At 29.6% G+C, this 21400-nt stretch overlaps 1 protein-coding gene across 3 annotated transcripts in view; it reads left to right on the top strand.

Moving 5' to 3' along the window:
* Window positions 1–21400, top strand: part of Kul (Kuzbanian-like) — a 793173-nt gene that overhangs the window by 495418 nt on the left and 276355 nt on the right. For all 3 annotated transcript variants that reach the window (XM_075293591.1, XM_075293584.1, XM_075293599.1), the window contains one exon: window positions 14781–14964. In XM_075293591.1, coding sequence (XP_075149706.1) covers window positions 14781–14964 — 184 coding nt within the window. The remainder of the gene's footprint in view (window positions 1–14780; window positions 14965–21400) is intronic.

The raw sequence follows: 21400 nt of genomic DNA, 5'->3' as shown, positions 1-21400 counted from the left end.
ATATGGCCGCTAACAACCATACAAAAATTGGTCCATATCGGTCTATAGTTATATATAGCCAATCCCCAATCACACAAAAATTGGTCCATATCGGTTCATAATCATGGTTGCCACTCGAGCCAAAAATAATCTACCAAAATTTTATTTCCATAGAAAATTTTGTCAAAATTTTATTTCTATAGAAAATTTTGTCAAAATTTTATTTCTATAGAAAATTTTGTCAAAATTTTATTTCTATAGAAAATTTTGTTAAAATTTTATTCGGTTCATAATCAATTTTCATCATTGTCAAAATTTTATTTCTATAGAAAATTTTGTCAAATTGTATTTCTATAGAAAATTTTGTTAAAATTTTATTCGGTTCATAATCATGGTTGTCAATCGAGCCAAAAATAATCTACCAAGATTTTATTTTATTTCTGTAGAAATTTTTGTCAAAATTTTCTTTCTATTGAAAATTTTATTTCTATAGAAAATTTTGTTAAAATTTTATTTCTGTAGAAAATTTTGTCAAACTGAATTACATACGTATTTGATCGATCTTTTTTGATTTAATATATACCACGTATGGACTTACATACAATTCAGAAGACGGTGTCAGGAGGTTTTAAAATACCTTGCCATCGGCAAGCGTTACCGCAACTTAAGTAATTCGATTGTGGATGGCAGTGTTAGAAGAAGTTTCTACGCAATCCATGGTGGAGGGTACATAAGCTTCGGCCTGGCCGAACTTACGGCCGTATATACTTGTTATAATTTTCGTGACTGAAGAAATTTCAATTAAAAAATTAATTGGATCAATTAATTTCATGAATGAATCATACTAAAATTCGTTTATTTTAGGTCCATAGAGAGATAAGTCATATGTGCACTGTTAGAAAAATATGTTTTTCATATGTTCCGATATAAACACAATTTTTAAACACAATATATTTAAGTGCAAACATGTAATGTTCCTAAACTAACACAAAATGTTTGGGACACATATGTTAATATGCTACAATATATTATGTTTGGGGCATGAATGTTTCATAAAAATAATATGTGTGAATGTATACATATATAAATTTACACATTTCGAGTAAAAATATATATGTTGTGATACTTTATTCAGAGAGCGACAGAGAGAGAGAGTTAGTATAGAGAAAGGAATAGAGATGGAAACCGGGAGGGTTGAATAAAAAGATATCAACATAACACAGCGAGAATGAAATGAGAGCAATTTCTGTGAAACCGCTTATATGTTGTTTCGGAAAACTGTTTCATGATAAGGCCAACAATTTAATATGCTTAAGTCTAAATATTACTTAATTTGAATATTAGAATGAGTATTTGGAATAAAGAGAATAGACATTTGGAACCAAGAGAATAGACATTTGAAAAAAACAGCATATTTGTATTACAGAAAAAGATGCGAAGAACTCAAAAATTTCGTGGAAGTGAAAATTATGTGAGGGAATGAGCACAATCTTCTTTGAGGATTCTTCCAAGCATATACTATTTTTGGACTCAAAATGCTTCCAAACATATAATATGCTCACATAAAACAAACATATTAATGTTTCGCAGTATCCAATAATATATGTGTTTCCTGCAAAATATGTTTGGAACATATGTTAGAGAAGCGATTTTTTTTGAGGGTGTGGTTTTTCATATAGCCCTTGAGGGAAAAGCGACTGCATTGATTATCTAAACTGCCCGAAACAATCGGCCACCGTGGTGCAATGGTTAGCATGGCCGCCTGTATACACAGTTTCGTGTGTTCGAACCGGGATTCGACCAAACACCAAAAAGTTTTTCAGCTGTGGGTCCCACCTCAGTAGGTTATGTTATTGGTGAACTTCTCTCTTATCACTGAGTGCTGCCCGATTCCATGTTAAGCTCAATGACAAGGGACCTCCTTTTTATATCCGAGTCCGAACGGCGTTCCACATTGCAGTGAAACCTCTTAGAGAAGCTTTGAAACCCTCAGAAATATCACCAGCATTACTGAGGTGGGATAATTCACCGCTGAAAAACTTTTTGGTGTTCGGTCGAAGCAGGAATCGAACCCACGACCTTGTGTATGCAAGGCGGACATGCTAACCATTGCACCACGGTGGCTTCCATCCCACCTCAGTAATGCTGGTGACATTTCTGAGTGTTTCAAAGCTTCTCTAAGTGGTTTCACTGCAATTCTGGCTGCCACTATTTCTAACCTAGTCGTCCATTTAGTTATCTATCGCCGAAGTTTGATCCATACATGTTTTTATCTTCCATATTAATTTTTTAGCACATCAAATCATATATCCCGAAACATTTACCTGTATGTATGGGGCATTCCGCGGTAACTTGATACAATAAAAAATTTTAATATTTAAAAATTCGCCATAAAAACTCCCCTCAAATCCTGTATACTCGTAATCTAACATTACTAATAGTTCAATTTATTCCGGAATATCCCTGAGGATATTGTCATTTAATGTTTTAAATTGCCTGGATTAGGAAAATGTGCCCCATGTGTGATTTAATGCCAGAGAGTTATGTGCATTTCAACGACAGTATCATTTTTAATAAATTTACCATTTGTTATCACGCGTAACGCAGATAAGCGGATTAAAAATATCAACAACAGTAAAAACAAAAACAAAACAAAAATGCAGCAAATATATACGAACACAAACATTAAAGGCTTAAAAGACTATGTGAGGAAAAAAAAAACAAGAGAATTCATTAAATCCTCAACATGTCGGAAAACGCAATTTTCCATCAAGTGCTGCTTATTTAACGCTACAGCAACATTTGCAATTGGGGACAGAAAATAAGAGTCTTTGATATACTTTTAGTCATACTTGTGTGTAAAAGGTGAATATATGTGGGGTGTAGGTGGGTGTGTGTATTTGTATGGGTTATATTCAACATATAATTATTTGAATTAATTGACTGCCAACAATTAATCATTAAAAATTATTTCCACCACAGTGGCAATGACGGCTGGCATGTGGTCACGGTTGCCACAGTTGGTAGAATTCTACCAACAATGGTAGATGTTTTACTGTTTGGTGGAGCGGTAGAATTCTTTATGCTTTGGATGATTTTGCAAAATATTCCTCTCCATCTATGAGGTACTTCACAAGCTTTTATAGAAATATTTTTATTTTTTTATTTTTATTAAGTTTTTTTCTAAAGAAATAAAATTTTGACAAAATTTTCTATAGAAATAAAAGTTTGACAACATTTTCTATAGAAATAAAATTGACAACATTTTCTATAGAAATAAAATTTTGACAACATTTTCTATAGAAATAAAATTTGGTCAAAATTTTCTGTAGAAATAAAATTTCACAAAATTTTCTATAGAAATAAAATTTTCACAAAATTTTCTACAGAAATAAAATTTAGACAAAATTTTCTATGGATATAAAATTTTGACAAAATTGTCCAGAGAAATACAATTTTGACAAAATTTTCTATAGAAATAAAATTTTAACAAAATTTTCTATAGAAATAAAATTTAAAAAAAAAATTTCTATAGAAATAAAATTTTGACAAAATTTTCTATAAAAATAAAATTTAGACAAAATTTTCCTTAGAAATAACATTATGACAAAATTTTCTATAGAAATAAAATTTTTACAAAATTTTCTATAGACATAAAATTTTGACAACATTTTCTATAGAAATAAACTTTTGACACAATTTTCTATAGAAAGATAATTTTGACAAAATTTTCTATAGAAATAAAATTTTGACAAAATTTTCTATAGAAATAAAATTTTGACCAATTTTTTTTTTTTTTTTTTTATAGAAATAAAGTTTTGACAACATTTTCTGTTGAAATATATTTTGACAAACATTTTTATAGACACAATTTTTTATAGGAATAAAGTTTTGACAAAATGTTCTATAGAAATAAAATTATGACAACATTTGCTATAGAAATAAAATTTTGACAAAATTGTCTATAGAAATAAAATTTTCACAAAATTTTCTATAGAAATACAATTTAGACAAAATTTTCTATAGAAATAAAATTTTGAAAAAATTTTGTATAGAAATAAAATTTTAACAACATTTGCTATAAAAATAAACTTTCGACACATTTTTCTATAGAAATAAACTTTCGACACAATTTTCTATAGAAAGAAAATTTTGACAAAATTTTCTATAGAAAGAAAATTTCGCCAAAATTTTCTGTAGAAATAAAATTATGACAACATTTTCTATAGAAATACAATTTTGACAAAGTTCTCTATAGAAATAAAATATCCTATAGAAATAAAATTTTGACAAAATTTTTTATAGAAATAAAATTTTGACAAAATTTTTTATAGAAATAAAGTTTTGACAAAAATTTTTATAGACAAATATTTTAAGCAATACAATTTTGACAAAATTTTCTATAGAAATAAAATGTTGACAAGATTTTCTATAGAAATAAAATTTCGGCAAAATTTTCTATAGAAATAAAATTTTGACAAAATTTTCTATAGAAATAAAATTTTGACAAAATTTTCTATAGAAATAAAATGTTGACAAAATTTGCTATAGAAATAAGATTTTGACAAAATTTTCTATGGAAGTAAAATTTCGACACAATTTTCTATAGAAATAAAATTTTAACAAAATTTTCTATAGAAATAAACTGTTGACACAATTTTATATAGAAACAAGTATATACAGCACTAAGTTCGGCCGGGCCGAATCTTAAATACCCACCACCATGAAGCAAATATTAGGGTTTCCTTTGAAATTTCAGGAGGGCTTGAGGACTTGAGGACACTTCCCGAAGATAAATTTAAAGATTTCACCTATGAGGACTATATCAGATTCTGGATTTATAAGAACCATTTTTGTTTGAGTTTTAGAGGAATCATTAACATCTCTTGTAAGTGTGCAAGAAAATTATAAGATAACGTCTTAATTTGAAATCTTAAATCTGTGGAAGTAAAATCTGGAAATTTTGCATTGAGTTTCAAGCAATTTTCATGATCAGTGCACCTTCTACACCGCCAAGAAGTGAAGTCGGTGTATATGGAGGCATTATCAAATGGACCGATAAAAACTTAATCCGATACACGTTTTTGTGAGCCTAAAATATCAGAATATTTACAAATTCAGGCAAATCAGATAAAAACTACGGTTTCTAGAAACCCAAGGAGTTAAATCGGGAGATCGTTCTTATGGGGGCTATACTAAAATATGGACCGATACTCACCGTTTTCGGCACACCTCTTTATGACCCGAAAATACCTCTAGATTTCCAATTTCAGACAAATAGGATAAAAACTTCGGATTCTAGAAGCCCAAGCAGTAAAATCGGGAAATCAGTCTATATGGGGGCTATACCAAAATATGGACCGATACTCACCATTTTCGGCACACCTCTTATTGTCCTAAAATACCTCTAGATATCCAATTTCAGACAAATTGGATAGAAACTACGGTTTCTATAAGCCCAAGACCCAAAATCGGGAAGTCGTTTTATATGGGAGCTATACCAAAACATGGACCGATACTCACAATTTTTGGCATACGTATTTGTGGTCCTACAATACCTCTAGATTTCCAATTTCAGGTAAATTGAATAAAAACTGCGGTTTCTATAAGCCAAAGAAGTAAAATCGGGAGATAGGTCTATATGGGGGCTATACCAAAATATGGACCGATACTCACAATTTTTGGCACACCTCTTTATGGTCATAAAATACCTCTAGATTTCAAATTTCAGGCAAATTGGATAAAAACTACGATTTCTATAAGCCCAAGACCCCAAATCGGGAGGTCGTTTTATATGGGGGCTATACCAAAACATGGACCGATACTCACAATTTTTGGCACACGTATTTGTGGTCCTACAATACCTCTAGATTTCCAATTTCAAGTAAATTGAATAAAAACTGCGGTTTCTATAAGCCCAAGAAATAAAATCGGGAGATCGGTCTATATGGGGGCTATACCAAAACATGGACCGATAATAACCATTTTTGGCACACCTCTTTATGGTCATAAAATACCTCTAGATTTCAAATTTCAGGCAAATTGGATAAAAACTACGATTTCTATAAGCCCAAGACCCCAAATCGGGAGGTCGGTTTATATGGGGACTATATAAAAACCTGGACCGATACTCACAATTTTTGGCACACGTATTTGTGGTCCTACAATACCTCTAGATTTCCAATTTCAAGTAAATTGAATAAAAACTGCGGTTTCTATAAGCCCAAGAAATAAAATCGGGAGATCGGTCTATATGGCGGCTATACCAAAACATGGACCGATACTAACCATTTTTGGCACACCTCTTTATGGTCATAAAATACCTCTAGATTTCAAATTTCAGGCAAATTGGATAAAAACTACGATTTCTATAAGCCCAAGACCCCAAATCGGGAGGTCGGTTTATATGGGGACTATATAAAAACCTGGACCGATATAGCCCATCTTCGAACTTGACCTGCCTGCAGACAAAAGACGAGTTTGTGCAAAATTTCAGCACGATTGCTTCATTATTGAAGACTGTAGCGTGATTACAACAGACAGACAGACAGACAGACAGACAGACAGACGGACAGACGGACATCGTTATATCGTCTTAGAATTTCTCCCTGATCAAGAATATATATACTTTATATAGTCGGAAATCGATATTTCGATGTGTTACAAACGGAATGACAAACTTATTATACCCCCATCACCATTCTATGGTGGTGGGTATAATAAAACGTAGCACATAATATTTTTTGTTTGGTAGTTTTTTGGTCAAATTTTCTCCAAATGTTGGTAGATTATTTTTGGCTCGAGTGGCAACTGTGCATGTGGTGTGAAAAAAAAAAAAAAACAATAACTGAACGTTATATCCATTGCTTACTAAGGACCCCCACCATTGGGCGTTATATAATTGATTGAATTTAATGGTGATAATAGAGATAATTGCATTCGACACAATTTTTGGCTAGCATTTACAACACATCTTAAAATTGTTGCCCCCTATATGATGAATGCATTTTATGATAAAAATTCTGATTGCAATCTTCATTATTTTCTTCATACAATGACCTTTATCATCATCGACATGAGTATGCCATCATCATAATTGCAGAATTGTGTAAGCTTCAGATATTTTCATTCGTGTTCGGTCAAGTGCATTGGAAAACACTGATGAAGGTCTTATCTGCATTCAGGTGTAGCCAAGAGGATATTTTCCACAACATATCACACAACAGTAGATACAAAAAAAAAAAAAAAAAATACGTCGTGGTGGTATTATGGTATTGTGCAAGGCCACTGACACGGAATATTATCTCTATGGGCTCTTTGTGTTACAAAAGGTATGACAAAGTTAAGACGCCCTCCATCCTATGATGGAGGGTACAAAATTTAAGATCGCAGGTTCAAATATTACCAGCGATAATTTTTTTAAAGTTCCTTGTCAACGATTTTTTTGCTGTATAATTTATGTTTTATTTTTTTTTTAATTTGGTTTTTTTCGTGTAAATTGATTATTCCAATTTCAGTCAAGAAGCAGTTAATAATTCTCTTCATGTGGGAAACTTGTGTCACAAGAACTTCGATGGAAGTGGAATTATTAATTTTACTGTGATTGTTATTTTTTAACTTTTCTTTCTATAGAAAATTTTGTCAAAATTTTATTTCTATAGAAAATTTTGTCAAAATTTTATTTCTATAGAAAATTTTTTCAAAATTTTATTGCGATAGAAAATTTTGTCAAATTTTATTTCTAAAGAAAATTTTGTCAAAATTTCATTTCTATAGAAAATTTTGTCTAAATTTTATTTCTAGAGAAAATTTTGTCAAAATTTCATTTCTATAGAAAATTTTGTAAAATATTATTTCTAGAGAATTTTGTCAAAATTTTATTTCTATAGAACATTTTGTCAAAATTTTATTGCTATATAAAATTATGTCAAAATTTTATTTCTATAAAAAAATTTATCAAAATTTTATTTCTATATAAAATTTCGTCATTTCGTAGCCGATCGCCAACCACACAAAAATTGGTCCATATCGCCAAAAATAATCTACCAAAATTTTATTTCTAGAGAAAATTTTGTCAAAATTGTATTTCTATAGAAAATTTTGTCAAAATTCTATTTCTATAGAAAGTTTTGTCAAAATTTTATTTCTATAGAAAATTTTGTCAAAATTTTATTTGTATATAATATGTTAAAAATTTATTTCTATAGAAAATATTATTTCTATAGACATTTTTATCAAAATTTTATTTCTATAGAGAATTTTGTCAAAATTTTATTACTATAGAAAATTTTGTTAAAATTTTATTTCTAGAGAAAATTTTGTCAACATTTAATTTTTATAGAAAATTTTGTCAACATTTAATTTTTATAGAAAATTTTGTCAAAATTCTATTTCTATAGAAAATTTTGTGGAAATTTTATTTCTATAAAAAATTTTTATCACAATTTTATTTCTATAGAAAATTTCGTCAAAATTTTATTTCCATACAAAATTTTGTCAAAATTTTATTTCTATAGAAAAATTTATCAAAATTTTATTTCTATAGAAAATTTTATCAAAATTTTATTTCTATAGAAAATTTTATCAAAATTTTATTTCTATAGAAAATTTTATCAAAATTTTATTTCTATATAAAATTTCGTCAAAATTGTATTTCCATACAAAATTTTGTCAAAATTTTATTTCCATACAAAATTTTGTCAAAATTTTATTATACCCTCCACCATAGGATGGGGGTATATTAACTTTTTCATTCCGTTTGTAACACATCGAAATATTGCTCTAAGACCCCATAAAGTATATATATTCTGGGTCGTGGTGAAATTCTGAGTCGATCTGAGCATGTCCGTCCGTCCGTCTGTTGAAATCACGCTAACTTCCGAACGAAACAAGCTATCGACTTGAAACTTGGCACAAGTAGTTGTTATTGATATAGGTCGGATGGTATTGAAAATGGGCCATATCGGTCCACTGTTACGTATAGCCCCCATATAAACGGACCCCCCGATTTGGCTTGCGTAGCCTCTAAGAGAACCAAATTTCATCCGATCCGGCTAAAATTTGGTACATGGTGTTAGTATATGGTCTCTAACAACCATGCAAAAATTGGTCCACATCGGTCCATAATTATATATGGTTATTAGTATAGTTAATATATGGTCTCTAACAACCATGCAAGAATTGGTCCATATCGGTCCATAACTACACCCAGAAAAAAGTGCCTTCGAAACTAAAGGAAAAAATTTTCACCAATATGGTTTATCCATTTTATTACCATTAATGTAAATTTTTGTGAGAAATAATAAAATTTACTCTTTTCAGTAAAAAACTCCTAAACTGTAAGCAGTTAGGAATAGTTCATTAACTAGAATAAGGAATAGAATTTTACTCATACTGTTTTCTTCGCTGGGTATAAGAATTTACTACTGAACAAGAAAATTTTATTCACCGATAACAAAGCATTCGTAAAAATAAACAAAACCCGAACTAAAACCAAGTTTCCTCAAAATTAGTAAAATTTCTTATAAAATAATAATTGCGACTTCCTTTATAATAGAAAGTTTTTCATACATACGAACAACACTTGGCATAGAAAAATATTTTAGTTCATTCGTACTAAGAAGTATGCAATCCAATCAAAACTTAAGGAAACACACTTGTTAGAATATAGGACATTTTCCTATATTTCTATTGTCTACCTGTAATCGATACCTGTCATCGCAATCGATGTGTTTGCGCGTGGGTGTAATCGATATGTTTGCGCGTGGGTTGTTTTTATACCCACCACCATAGAATGGTGATGGGGGTATAATAAGTTTGTCATTCCGTTTGTAACACATCGAAATATCGATTTCCGACTATATAAAGTATATATATTCTTGATCAGGGAGAAATTCTAAGACGATATAACGATGTCCGTCTGTCTGTCTGTCTGTCTGTTGTAATCACGCTACAGTCTTCAATAATGAAGCAATCGTGCTGAAATTTTGCACAAACTCGTCTTTTGTCTGCAGGCAGGTCAAGTTCGAAGATGGGCTATATCGGTCCAGGTTTTTATATAGTCCCCATATAAACCGACCTCCCGATTTGGGGTCTTGGGCTTATAGAAATCGTAGTTTTTATCCAATTTGCCTGAAATTTGAAATCTAGAGGTATTTTATGACCATAAAGAGGTGTGCCAAAAATGGTTAGTATCGGTCCATGTTTTGGTATAGCCGCCATATAGACCGATCTCCCGATTTTATTTCTTGGGCTTATAGAAACCGCAGTTTTTATTCAATTTACTTGAAATTGGAAATCTAGAGGTATTGTAGGACCACAAATACGTGTGCCAAAAATTGTGAGTATCGGTCCAGGTTTTTATATAGTCCCCATATAAACCGACCTCCCGATTTGGGGTCTTGGGCTTATAGAAATCGTAGTTTTTATCCAATTTGCCTGAAATTTGAAATCTAGAGGTATTTTATGACCATAAAGAGGTGTGCCAAAAATGGTTATTATCGGTCCATGTTTTGGTATAGCCCCCATATAGACCGATCTCCCGATTTTATTTCTTGGGCTTATAGAAACCGCAGTTTTTATTCAATTTACTTGAAATTGGAAATCTAGAGGTATTGTAGGACCACAAATACGTGTGCCAAAAATTGTGAGTATCGGTCCATGTTTTGTTATAGCCCCCATATAAAACGACCTCCCGATTTGGGGTCTTGGGCTTATAGAAATCGTAGTTTTTATCCAATTTGCCTGAAATTTGAAATCTAGAGGTATTTTATGACCATAAAGAGGTGTGCCAAAAATTGTGAGTATCGGTCCATATTTTGGTATAGCCCCCATATAGACCTATCTCCCGATTTTACTTCTTTGGCTTATAGAAACCGCAGTTTTTATTCAATTTACCTGAAATTGGAAATCTAGAGGTATTGTAGGACCACAAATACGTATGCCAAAAATTGTGAGTATCGGTCCATGTTTTGGTATAGCTCCCATATAAAACGACTTCCCGATTTTGGGTCTTGGGCTTATAGAAACCGTAGTTTCTATCCAATTTGTCTGAAATTGGATATCTAGAGGTATTTTAGGACAATAAGAGGTGTGCCGAAAATGGTGAGTATCGGTCCATATTTTGGTATAGCCCCCATATAGACTGATTTCCCGATTTTACTGCTTGGGCTTCTAGAATCCGAAGTTTTTATCCTATTTGTCTGAAATTGGAAATCTAGAGGTATTTTCGGGTCATAAAGAGGTGTGCCGAAAACGGTGAGTATCGGTCCATATTTTAGTATAGCCCCCATAAGAACGATCTCCCGATTTAACTCCTTGGGTTTCTAGAAACCGTAGTTTTTATCTGATTTGCCTGAATTTGTAAATATTCTGATATTTTAGGCTCACAAAAACGTGTATCGGATTAAGTTTTTATCGGTCCATTTGATAATGCCTCCATATACACCGACTTCACTTCTTGGCGGTGTAGAAGGTGCACTGATCATGAAAATTGCTTGAAACTCAATGCAAAATTTCCAGATTTTACTTCCACAGATTTAAGATTTCAAATTAAGACGTTATCTTATAATTTTCTTGCACACTTACAAGAGATGTTAATGATTCCTCTAAAACTCAAACAAAAATGTTTCTTATAAATCCAGAATCTGATATAGTCCTCATAGGTGAAATCTTTAAATTTATATTCGGGAAGTGTCCTCAAGTCCTCAAGCCCTCCTGAAATTTCAAAGGAAACCCTAATATTTGCTTCATGGTGGTGGGTATTTAAGATTCGGCCCGGCCGAACTTAGTGCTGTATATACTTGTTTTAGTTGGAATCGCGTTGTTGTGGTATACGGAAAGATTGTTAAAAAATAATATTGTAAAATAATATAATAAATAAAAAATAAAATATATAAAATATTTATTATTTTAAATTAGTGAGAAAAATTTTCGTTTTTTGAAAATAAATCTATCAATGTTCGTGATGGTATATAAAGAAAGAAAACACCAGCACAATAACAACCCTTTCATTTGTCTTCATTTTGGAATCTTCAATTATCAGGTAATATTCAGTGACGCTGACCTTTTGTAACAAAAATGGTTTATGATTTTTTTATATTTGTAGGTATTGAAATTGTAAAAGGAGGACAAAATCGTTAGGCAGCAACTTATTAAAAGTGAAAAGTACAAGAAGAAGAAAAAGTGCGTTTTACAGTTGATAATATCACATGGAAATTGGAAACAGCGGAATAATAAACTAATATTTCAAGGAGATTCGATGCTGTTGATTCTTAATAAATATATTCAATGTATTAATAAAACATGTCTTTTATTGACGATAAAATTGCTCATATAAATAAATAAAATTGTATTTAAAAACGAAGGTAAGCAGTTCTAATTATGAAGTAAAAGTTTTACCACAAATGTGTAAGATTTGTCCAAATGAATGAAAAAATTGCAATAAAATCATTCCATATATGAATTCAAATCAGTTAAATTTTTTCACTCTGTAGTATAGTGGTACATAAATATAGGAAAATGTTAACTAATATATGGAATGCATTATACCTAATTTCTACCAAAATCACATCGTTCAAACAAATAAAAATGTCTTTGGCGCTATACGAAGTTCAACTTTCTTCACAATGAGTTCATTTTAACTTAAAGAAGGGGTCACTTTTTTCCGGGTGTATAAAATTTCACCAAAATTTTATTTCTATATAAAATTTCGCCAAATTTTTTTTTCTATACAAAATTTTGTAAAAATTTTATTTCTATAGAAAATTTGGTCAACATTTTATTACTATGGAAAATTTGGTCAAAATTTTATTTCTATAGAAATTTTTGTCAAAATTTTATTTCTATAGAAAATTTTGTAAAAATTTTATTTCTATAGAAAATTTTGTCAAAATTTTATTGCTATAGAAAATTTTGTAAAAATTTTATTTCTAGAGAAAATTTTGTCAAAATTTCATTTCTATAGAAAATTTTGTAAAATATTATTTCTAGAGAATTTTGTCAAAATTTTATTTCTATAGAAAATTTTATTGCTATAGAAAATTATGTCAAAATTTTATTTCTAGAGAAAATGTTGTCAAAATTTTATTTCTATAGAAAATCTTGTCAAAATTTTATTTCTATAGAATATTTTGTCAAAATTTTATTGCTATAGAAAATTTTGTCAAAATTTGATTTCTATAGAAAATTTTATCAAAATTTTATTTCTATATAAAATTTCGTCAAAATTTTATTTGTATACATAATGTTGTCAGCCTTTTTATTTTTGTTTAATATATACCCCGTATGGACTAACTTACAATTTAGAAGACGGTGTTAAGAAGTTTTAAGATACCTTGCCATCGGCAAGTGTTACCGCAACCAAGGTAATTCGATTGTGGATGACAGTCTTTTGTAGAAGTTTCTACGCAATCCATGGTGGAGGGTACATAAGCTTCGGCATGGCCGAACTTACGGCCATATATACATGTTAAATTACAGTTAGTGCAATTTTTCGCTTCAGTGTCTCGGAATCAATACCAAAATAATTTAAGAAAACAAAAATTGTTTTATTTTTGTAATGAATACACATTTTTCAATGTATCTTCAATTAATCGTAAATTGTAATCTTATTTGTTTCCTGGTTATATATATTTTTTCAATTTTTAAGAACAAACACAAATACTATTTACTATAAGGACTATTATTTACCATTGCCAATAACTCTTATATTGTATAACACAGCTTATATACAATCCAATTAAAATATTTGTTTAGTTACCATAACAATTTCAATATATATGGGAAAATTTAACCTATGCAAAATTTCTCAAATGCTTGCATTCCAAAATGTAAGTCTGAGAAATTCTTCGAACAAATATTTCTTTAATTCGCACTCAACCTCTACCAAGACAATTTGTCATGTCGGTTGGCCACCTAAGGCCATTATCATAAATTTTCTAAAATCGAAATTTTCCAAGCGTTAATAATATTTACAGCAATAATATTGCTAAGCAAGGAAGTAGATTTTGAGGCTATTATGAAGCATTGCTATCTGCAGCAATTTTCCTATGCAGGAAATTTGTCTGCATTTCCCACTCGCTCACTCGCTCTCTGTCTCTCTCCTGGTCTCTTATTGCCCTCATAGGTCTTGGCCATTGATAATTGCATTTACTTTAACAATCATCATGGACAAATTGTAAGCCAATACCACAAACAATACCACATAATAGTGGTCATGTGACACAAATTCCCTGTCGTTTCATTGTGCATTACCACAATTCCACAAGCCATAACCTCCTCGTGTCCTCCTCCATTCAATACAAGTTCTATGCCCAGAGACTATGCCATAACAGCTTAGTCAGACAGTAATTCGACAAAAGCTGGGAGGTGTGCTCAAAAGGAAATCTTCAGTTTACTGTTCCTTTGTTAAAATTAAGTACATCTTAAATGAAGAGCATTGTTATGTTAGGGGTAAACAAACATAGTCGGAACAAGGTGAATACCACACCATCACGGATTTCATGGTAATGCTATCTAATGTCCATCCCTTTCGGATGGATAGTAGATAGTCGAACAAATGATGACACTCCTGTTTAAAATTATGATGAACATTAAATATTTTTTAATTCGTTATTTTAAAATCAAAGAAATATAGAAAGTATCAAATATATGAAATTGTATTTTTTGTTTGATTAAAACATTTAATTTTTAATTTTTTTTAAAGAAATATAAAATTTTATTTTTTTCAAATTACAACATTAAAATTTTTAAATTTTTTATCTTGAATTAGAGCAATAACTAAATGTTTTTTCTTCTTGCAGGTCATACCCAAAACATATCTCCATTCATTCGCCACTGGGAGGCGGCGCATTTCGATCGTTCACATTTGCACGATGCGCATCAGAAACACGTGGAACAGAAACGACATCGAAGAAAAAGAGATTTAAATGCTGGTGAATATGGACCAGCGCATACAATAAGACTGAATTTCTCTGCTCATGACAGGTAAGTGTAGCTGGCTTTAGAAATTGCGATTTTGAGATTCTTCATAAATTCGCGATACAAAATTTGCCTTCTTGACAAATTATTTTTGTTTTCCAAAAATATCGAAAATTCAACTTACATAAATCGAATTAACCATGGGTTTTGTGTTTAAAATCGATCGATCATTGCTTTAAATTCGATGTTGAAGTACACAGTAAACGATTACTACACAGAAAAAAAATTCACGAAAATTTTTCCAATTAAAATTTTAATTGCGTTTTAAAAAATATTCAATTAAAAATTTAATTGAATCAACAAATTTTTTAATTGAAACTAAAATCAATCACAAAAATTAATAGTATCAATTAATTTTTTAATTGGATCAATTAATTTTTTAATTGACCTTCAATTAATTTTTTAATTGATAGTATCATTTCTGTGATTGAAGACATTTCAGTTAAAAAATTAATTGGATCAATTAATTTCGTAATTGAATCAGAATTTTTTTGTGTGTATTAAACGTGGCAGAAAGAAAAAAGGGTTAATGTTTTACTGTGAGTTTAGGGTGTATTAGGTAAAATCAGTTGGCACAGCATCAATGATATCTGAAAAAACAACTGATTTTGGACAATCTTCACGAAATTCGCCTTGGAATTAACTACGACGTCGGTTGTGTTCACCATACCATCGACAAACACTGGTCCTTGACGGAGCTTAATTGGCAACAATCGATGCACTGTTGGTGAATTAATCCATGTCGAAAGTTGTTAAAAAAATAATTCCACGAAAATGAATTTTTTAAGTTGCTGTAAATATTATAAATAGCTCTCGTAAGTCAAAACAATCTGTGTACGTATAACCTGAAAAATGTCAAGATTTATGATAGAGCTGCTGGTTGGCAAATTGCAACACTAGGGTTGCCCTCTGAAAATTTGAAAAAGTAGATTTTTCGACTTTTCACTTAGAAAAATCGATTTTTCGTAGATTTAGAATTTCCCCTTATTTAATAACCTTTAATAACCTAATCGTGTGTCTAAAATTTGGTGCACTGAAAATACTTCAAGTTTTGAAGCTAAAAGCCTTTTTCATACAAATCCTTGAAATACGTCTTCTATGTCTTAATGTGATTTAGCATTAGACAATTTTAATATTATTGAAGAATCGGTCTAGTACACGATGTACACGATGGCGGATATGTAATGCATCAAATATAGAATATGAGAGTCACTGCATGTCCACATTTCTTACAATGGACCATGAGTCTAATCCCAGTTTCGACCAACCACCAACAAGTTTTTCCGCGGTGGATTATCTCATCTCAATAATGATGGTGACATTTCGGAGCTTCTCTAAATCGTTTCACCGCAATATGGAACACCTTCCGGACTCGACTAGAAAAATGAGGTCCCTTGTCATTGAGCTAAACATAGAATCGGGAAGCACTCAGTAATAGGAGAGACAAACTGTGGTATTAAAGTGACCATTCAGTCCATTTTGATACCACATTTTGATCGAAGTGAGCCTAAAACTTAATCGGGCTGCCACTTTAACCTTACCAAACCTAAACTCCTGCCGAAGACCTGTTACTGCAATAGAATGCACATACAATGCTACTAGTAATAACAAAATTGTGTATACGAGTAGTTGCCACCATTGTCATATCCCAGAATGCGAAAATAGATCCCTCTTAAAAACGAAGCATAACCCAAAACAAAACAAGTATATTCGGCCAGGCCGAATCTTATGTACCCTCCACCATGGATTGCGTAGAAACTTCTACAAAAGACTGAGTTGCTGTAACACTTGCCGATGGCAAGGTATCTTAATACTTTTTAACACCGTCTTCTAAATTGTAAGTTAGTCCATACGGGGTATATATTAAACAAAAGTAAAAAGGCTGACAAAATTATCTATAGAAATAAAATTTTGGCAAAATTATCTATAGAAATAAAATTTTTACAAAATTTTCTATAGAAATAAAATTTTGACAAAAATTTCAATAGAAATAAAATTTTGACCAAATTTTCTATAGAAATAGAATTTTGACTAAATTTTCTATAGAAATAAAATTTTTACAAAATTTTCTATAGAAATAAAATTTTGACAAAATTTTGTATAGAAATAAAATTTTGGCGAAATTTTATATAGAAATAAAATTATGGCGAAATTTTATATAGAAATAAAATGTTAATAAAATTTTCTATAGAAATAAAATTTTGACAAAATTTTCTATAGAAATAAAATTTTGACCCGATTTTCTATAGAAATAAAATTTTGACCAAATTTTCTATAGAAATAAAATTTTACAAAATTTTCTATGGAAATAAAATTTTGACCAAATTTTCTACGGAAATAAAATGTTGACCAAATTTTCTATAGAAATAAAATTTTGACTAAATTTTCTATAGAAATAAAATTTATACAAAATTTTCTATAGAAATAAAATTTTGACAAAATTTTCTATAGAAATAAAATTTTGAAAAAATTTTTCAATAGAAATAAAGTTTTAACAAAATATTCTATAGAAATAAAATTTTGACCAAATGTTCTATGGAAATAAAGTTTTGGCTTAATTTTCTATAGAAATAAAATTTTGACCAAATTTTCTATAGAAATAAAATTTTGACTAAATTTTCTATAGAAATAAAATTAGAAAATTTTCTTATCTGATGGCCTTAGCAGCCAATGCTACTTTTCCCTTTTCTTTTTTATCATACATTTACTGTATGATTAAAATAAACAATAAATAAATAAATAAATAAAATTTTCTGTAGAAATAAAATTTTGACAAAATTTTCTATAGAAATATAATTTTGACAAAATTTTCTATAGAAATAAAATTTTGACAAAATTTTCTATAGCAATAAAATTTTGACAAAATTTTCTATAGAAATAAAATTTTGACCAAATTTTCTATAGAAATAAAATTTTAACTAAATTTTCTATAGAAATAAAATTTTGACCTAATTTTCTATAGAAATAAAATTTATAGAAAATTTTCTATAGAAATAAAATTTTGACAAAATTTTCTATAGAAATAAAATTTTGCCAAAATTTTCTATAGCAATAAAATTTTGACAAAATTTTTCAATAGAAATAAAGTTTTAACAAAATATTCTATAGAAATAAAATTTTGACCAAATGTTCTTTGTAAATAAAGTTTTAACTTAATTTTCTATAGAAATAAAATTTTGACTAAATTTTCTATAGAAATAAAATTTTGACTAAATTTTCTATAGAAATAAAATTTATAGAAAATTTTCTTAGCTGATGGCCTTAGCAGCCAATGCTACTTTTCCCTTTTCTTTTTTATCGTACATTTACTGTATGATTAAAATAAACAATAAATAAATAAATAAATAAAATTTTCTATAGAAATAAAATTTTGACAAAATTTTTATTCTATAGAAATAAAATTTTGACAAAATTTTCTATAGCAATAAAATTTTGACAAAATTTTCTATAGAAATAAAATTTTGGCCAAATTTTCTATAGAAATAAAATTTTAACTAAATTTTCTATAGAAATCAAATTTTGACCTAATTTTCTATAGAAATAAAATTTATAGAAAATTTTCTATAGAAATAAAATTTTGACAAAATTTTCTATAGAAATAAAATTTATAGAAAATTTTCTATAGAAATAAAATTTTGCCAAAACTTTCTATAGCAATAAAATTTTGACAAAATTTTCTATAGAAATAAAATTTTGACAAAAATTTCTACAGAAATAAAATTTTGACAAAATATTCTATAGAAATAAAATTTTGACAAAAATTTCTACAGAAATAAAATTTTGACAAAATATTCTATAGAAATAAAATTTTACAAAATTTTCTATAGAAATAAGTTTTTGAAAAAATTTTCTATAGAAATAAAATTGGACAAAATTTTCTATAGAAATAAAATTTTTCATTCGCTTTGTTTTGTTATTGTTGGTTTTGTTCTTTAAGCATTGTTGTCGTTTTTTATTTCAGCTTAAAACCATACATTGACTAAACTACAAGAGTAGCTTAACCAACAGAGGAAAAGAATGTTTGTCAAATTTATTTGGGCAAAGCCCTATAGACTGCAAGATGGTTGGATGGACGCACGTTTCGGAATTACCACATTCCTCATCAGCATCCTCTACTTGCAGCAAAACTATCAACCAATTATCAGAGTAAATTCAGGCAGTTTATTAAACCCAACAAAAACCACACTTGAACCCTCCGAAAAAAGGTTTTACATTGATAGCCGGCTTATGCCGAAATAAATTCGAAACAAACATATCTCTTTTCCTTTTTTTTTTTTGACAAAATTTTCTATAGAAATAAAATTTTGAAAAAATTTTCTATAGAAATAAAATTTTGACAAAAATTTCTATAGAAATAAAATTTTGACCAAATTTTCTAAAATGTTGACCAAATTTTCTATAAAAATAAAATTTTGACTAAATTTTCTATAGAAATAAAATTTATACAAAATTTTGTACAGAAATAAAATTTTGAGAAAATTTTCTATAGAAATAAAATTTTGACAAAAATTTCCTATAGCAATAAAATTTTGGTAGATTATTTTTGGCGATATGGACCAATTTTTGTGTGATTGGCGATAGGCTATATATATCTATAGACCGATATGGACCAATTTTTGCATGACTGTTAGCGGTCATATACTAACACCACGTACCAAATTGCAACCGGATCGGATGAATTTTGTCCCTTCAAGAGGCTCCGTTGGTCAAATCTGGGGATCGGTTTATATGGGGTCTGTATATAATTATAGACCGATATGGACCAATTTTTTGCTTGGTTGTTAGAGACCATATACTAACACCACGTACCAAATTTCAACCGGATCGGCTGAATTTTGTCCCTCCAAGAGGCTCCGGAGTTCAAATCTGGGGATCGGTTTATATGGGGGCTATTTATAATTATGGACCGCTATGGACTAATTTTTGCATGGATGTTAGAGACCATATACGTACACCACTTTCCAAATTTCAACCGGATCGGATGAATTTTGCTCCTTCAAGAGGCTCCGTTGGTCAAATCTGGGGATCGGTTTATATGGGGGCTATACGTAAAAGTGGTCCGATATGCTACATTTGCAATATCATCCGACCAACATCAATAACAACTACTTATGCCAAGTTTCAAGTCGATAGCTTGTTTCGTTCGGAAGTTAGCGTGATTTCAACAGAAGGACGTACGGACATGCTTAGATCGACTCAGAATTTCACCACGACCTAGAATATATATACTTTATGGGGTCTTGGGTCAATATTTCGATGTGTTATAAACGGAATGACAAAGTTAATATACCCCCATCCTATGGTGGAGGGTATAAAAAAACGGAAATTGGGGTTAATTTTCATTTGAAATATTGGGGCTTATATTCGTTATGCTAACGGGTCCCAAAATATATAAAAACATTGGTTGTTGTTGTTTTCCATATCCAAAATCTTGAGGATGAGCGCTGGCATTACACCGATATCACAAAAATAAGTAAATATTTTTCGACAAATTCATGAAAATTTATTAGACATAAATAATTTTTTCACTCTTTAAAGAAAATTTTGTAGTTTGAAGGAAAAAAAATGGAGTTCAAAATTGCAAGAATGTCTATAGTGACATACGAAGTTCATGATGGACGCTTTTGAAGTAAAATTTACAAATTTGAAGAAATAATGAAATATTTTATGAGAAATACGAATTTAGTAAATCTCTATGCTTAATTTGTATATGATTTTTTCACGTCTTTTAGTTAATTTATCTAAAGTTCTCAAAAAATTATTAGAGTAAATGAAACTTTCTTCAAATATAATAATTCCATGAAATAAAATATAGTTAAATTGGCCGAAATACACGATGCGGGATACACTTGGCGAGAACTAAAAAACTTAGCTAATGACAGAACAAAATGGAATGCATTTGTTACGGCCCTATGTTCCTCCTAGGAATTTCAGGAAAATATATATATAAATTGGCTTTAGTGAAATAGTGAGTTCACTTTTGTTTGAGTGTAACGTTTCTCTAATGGAGTTTCCTGAAACTGAAGGTTAGCCTACATTTGAAGTTTTTGTCACTCATCCAAAAATTCAATATCTCAGTTAATTTAAAGAATATACAAAAATGTTAAAGAAAACATCAAGACTACTTTAGCCATATAAATTCGTTCGATAAACTGCCAATAAATTCCTTTACAGATGGGCCTATATTAAATCATAAATGTTTTTCTTGAAATTTGTCTTAATTCAAAGACATACAATATTAACGGAGGAACGCAAATTACATTAATTAAAAGAACATTTTCTTTTAATTAAAAATTGTTTATTTTAAAGAAATTTTCCCGTAATAATCTGTAAATTGAGGGTCCTAAAATTTAGGTTGCATTATCTTTCATAATAGGAAAATATTTTTTAGCATTCTATGCTAGCATAGATATGAGCCGTCGTCTTCGACCGGCTTTGCATG

Source organism: Haematobia irritans, chromosome 1 (genome assembly GCF_050003625.1).
Source record: "Haematobia irritans isolate KBUSLIRL chromosome 1, ASM5000362v1, whole genome shotgun sequence".
Classification (NCBI taxonomy): Eukaryota; Metazoa; Arthropoda; class Insecta; order Diptera; family Muscidae; genus Haematobia; species Haematobia irritans.
Note: the sequence above shows the minus strand (reverse complement) of the source record. Positions and strands in the feature narration are given on the sequence as shown.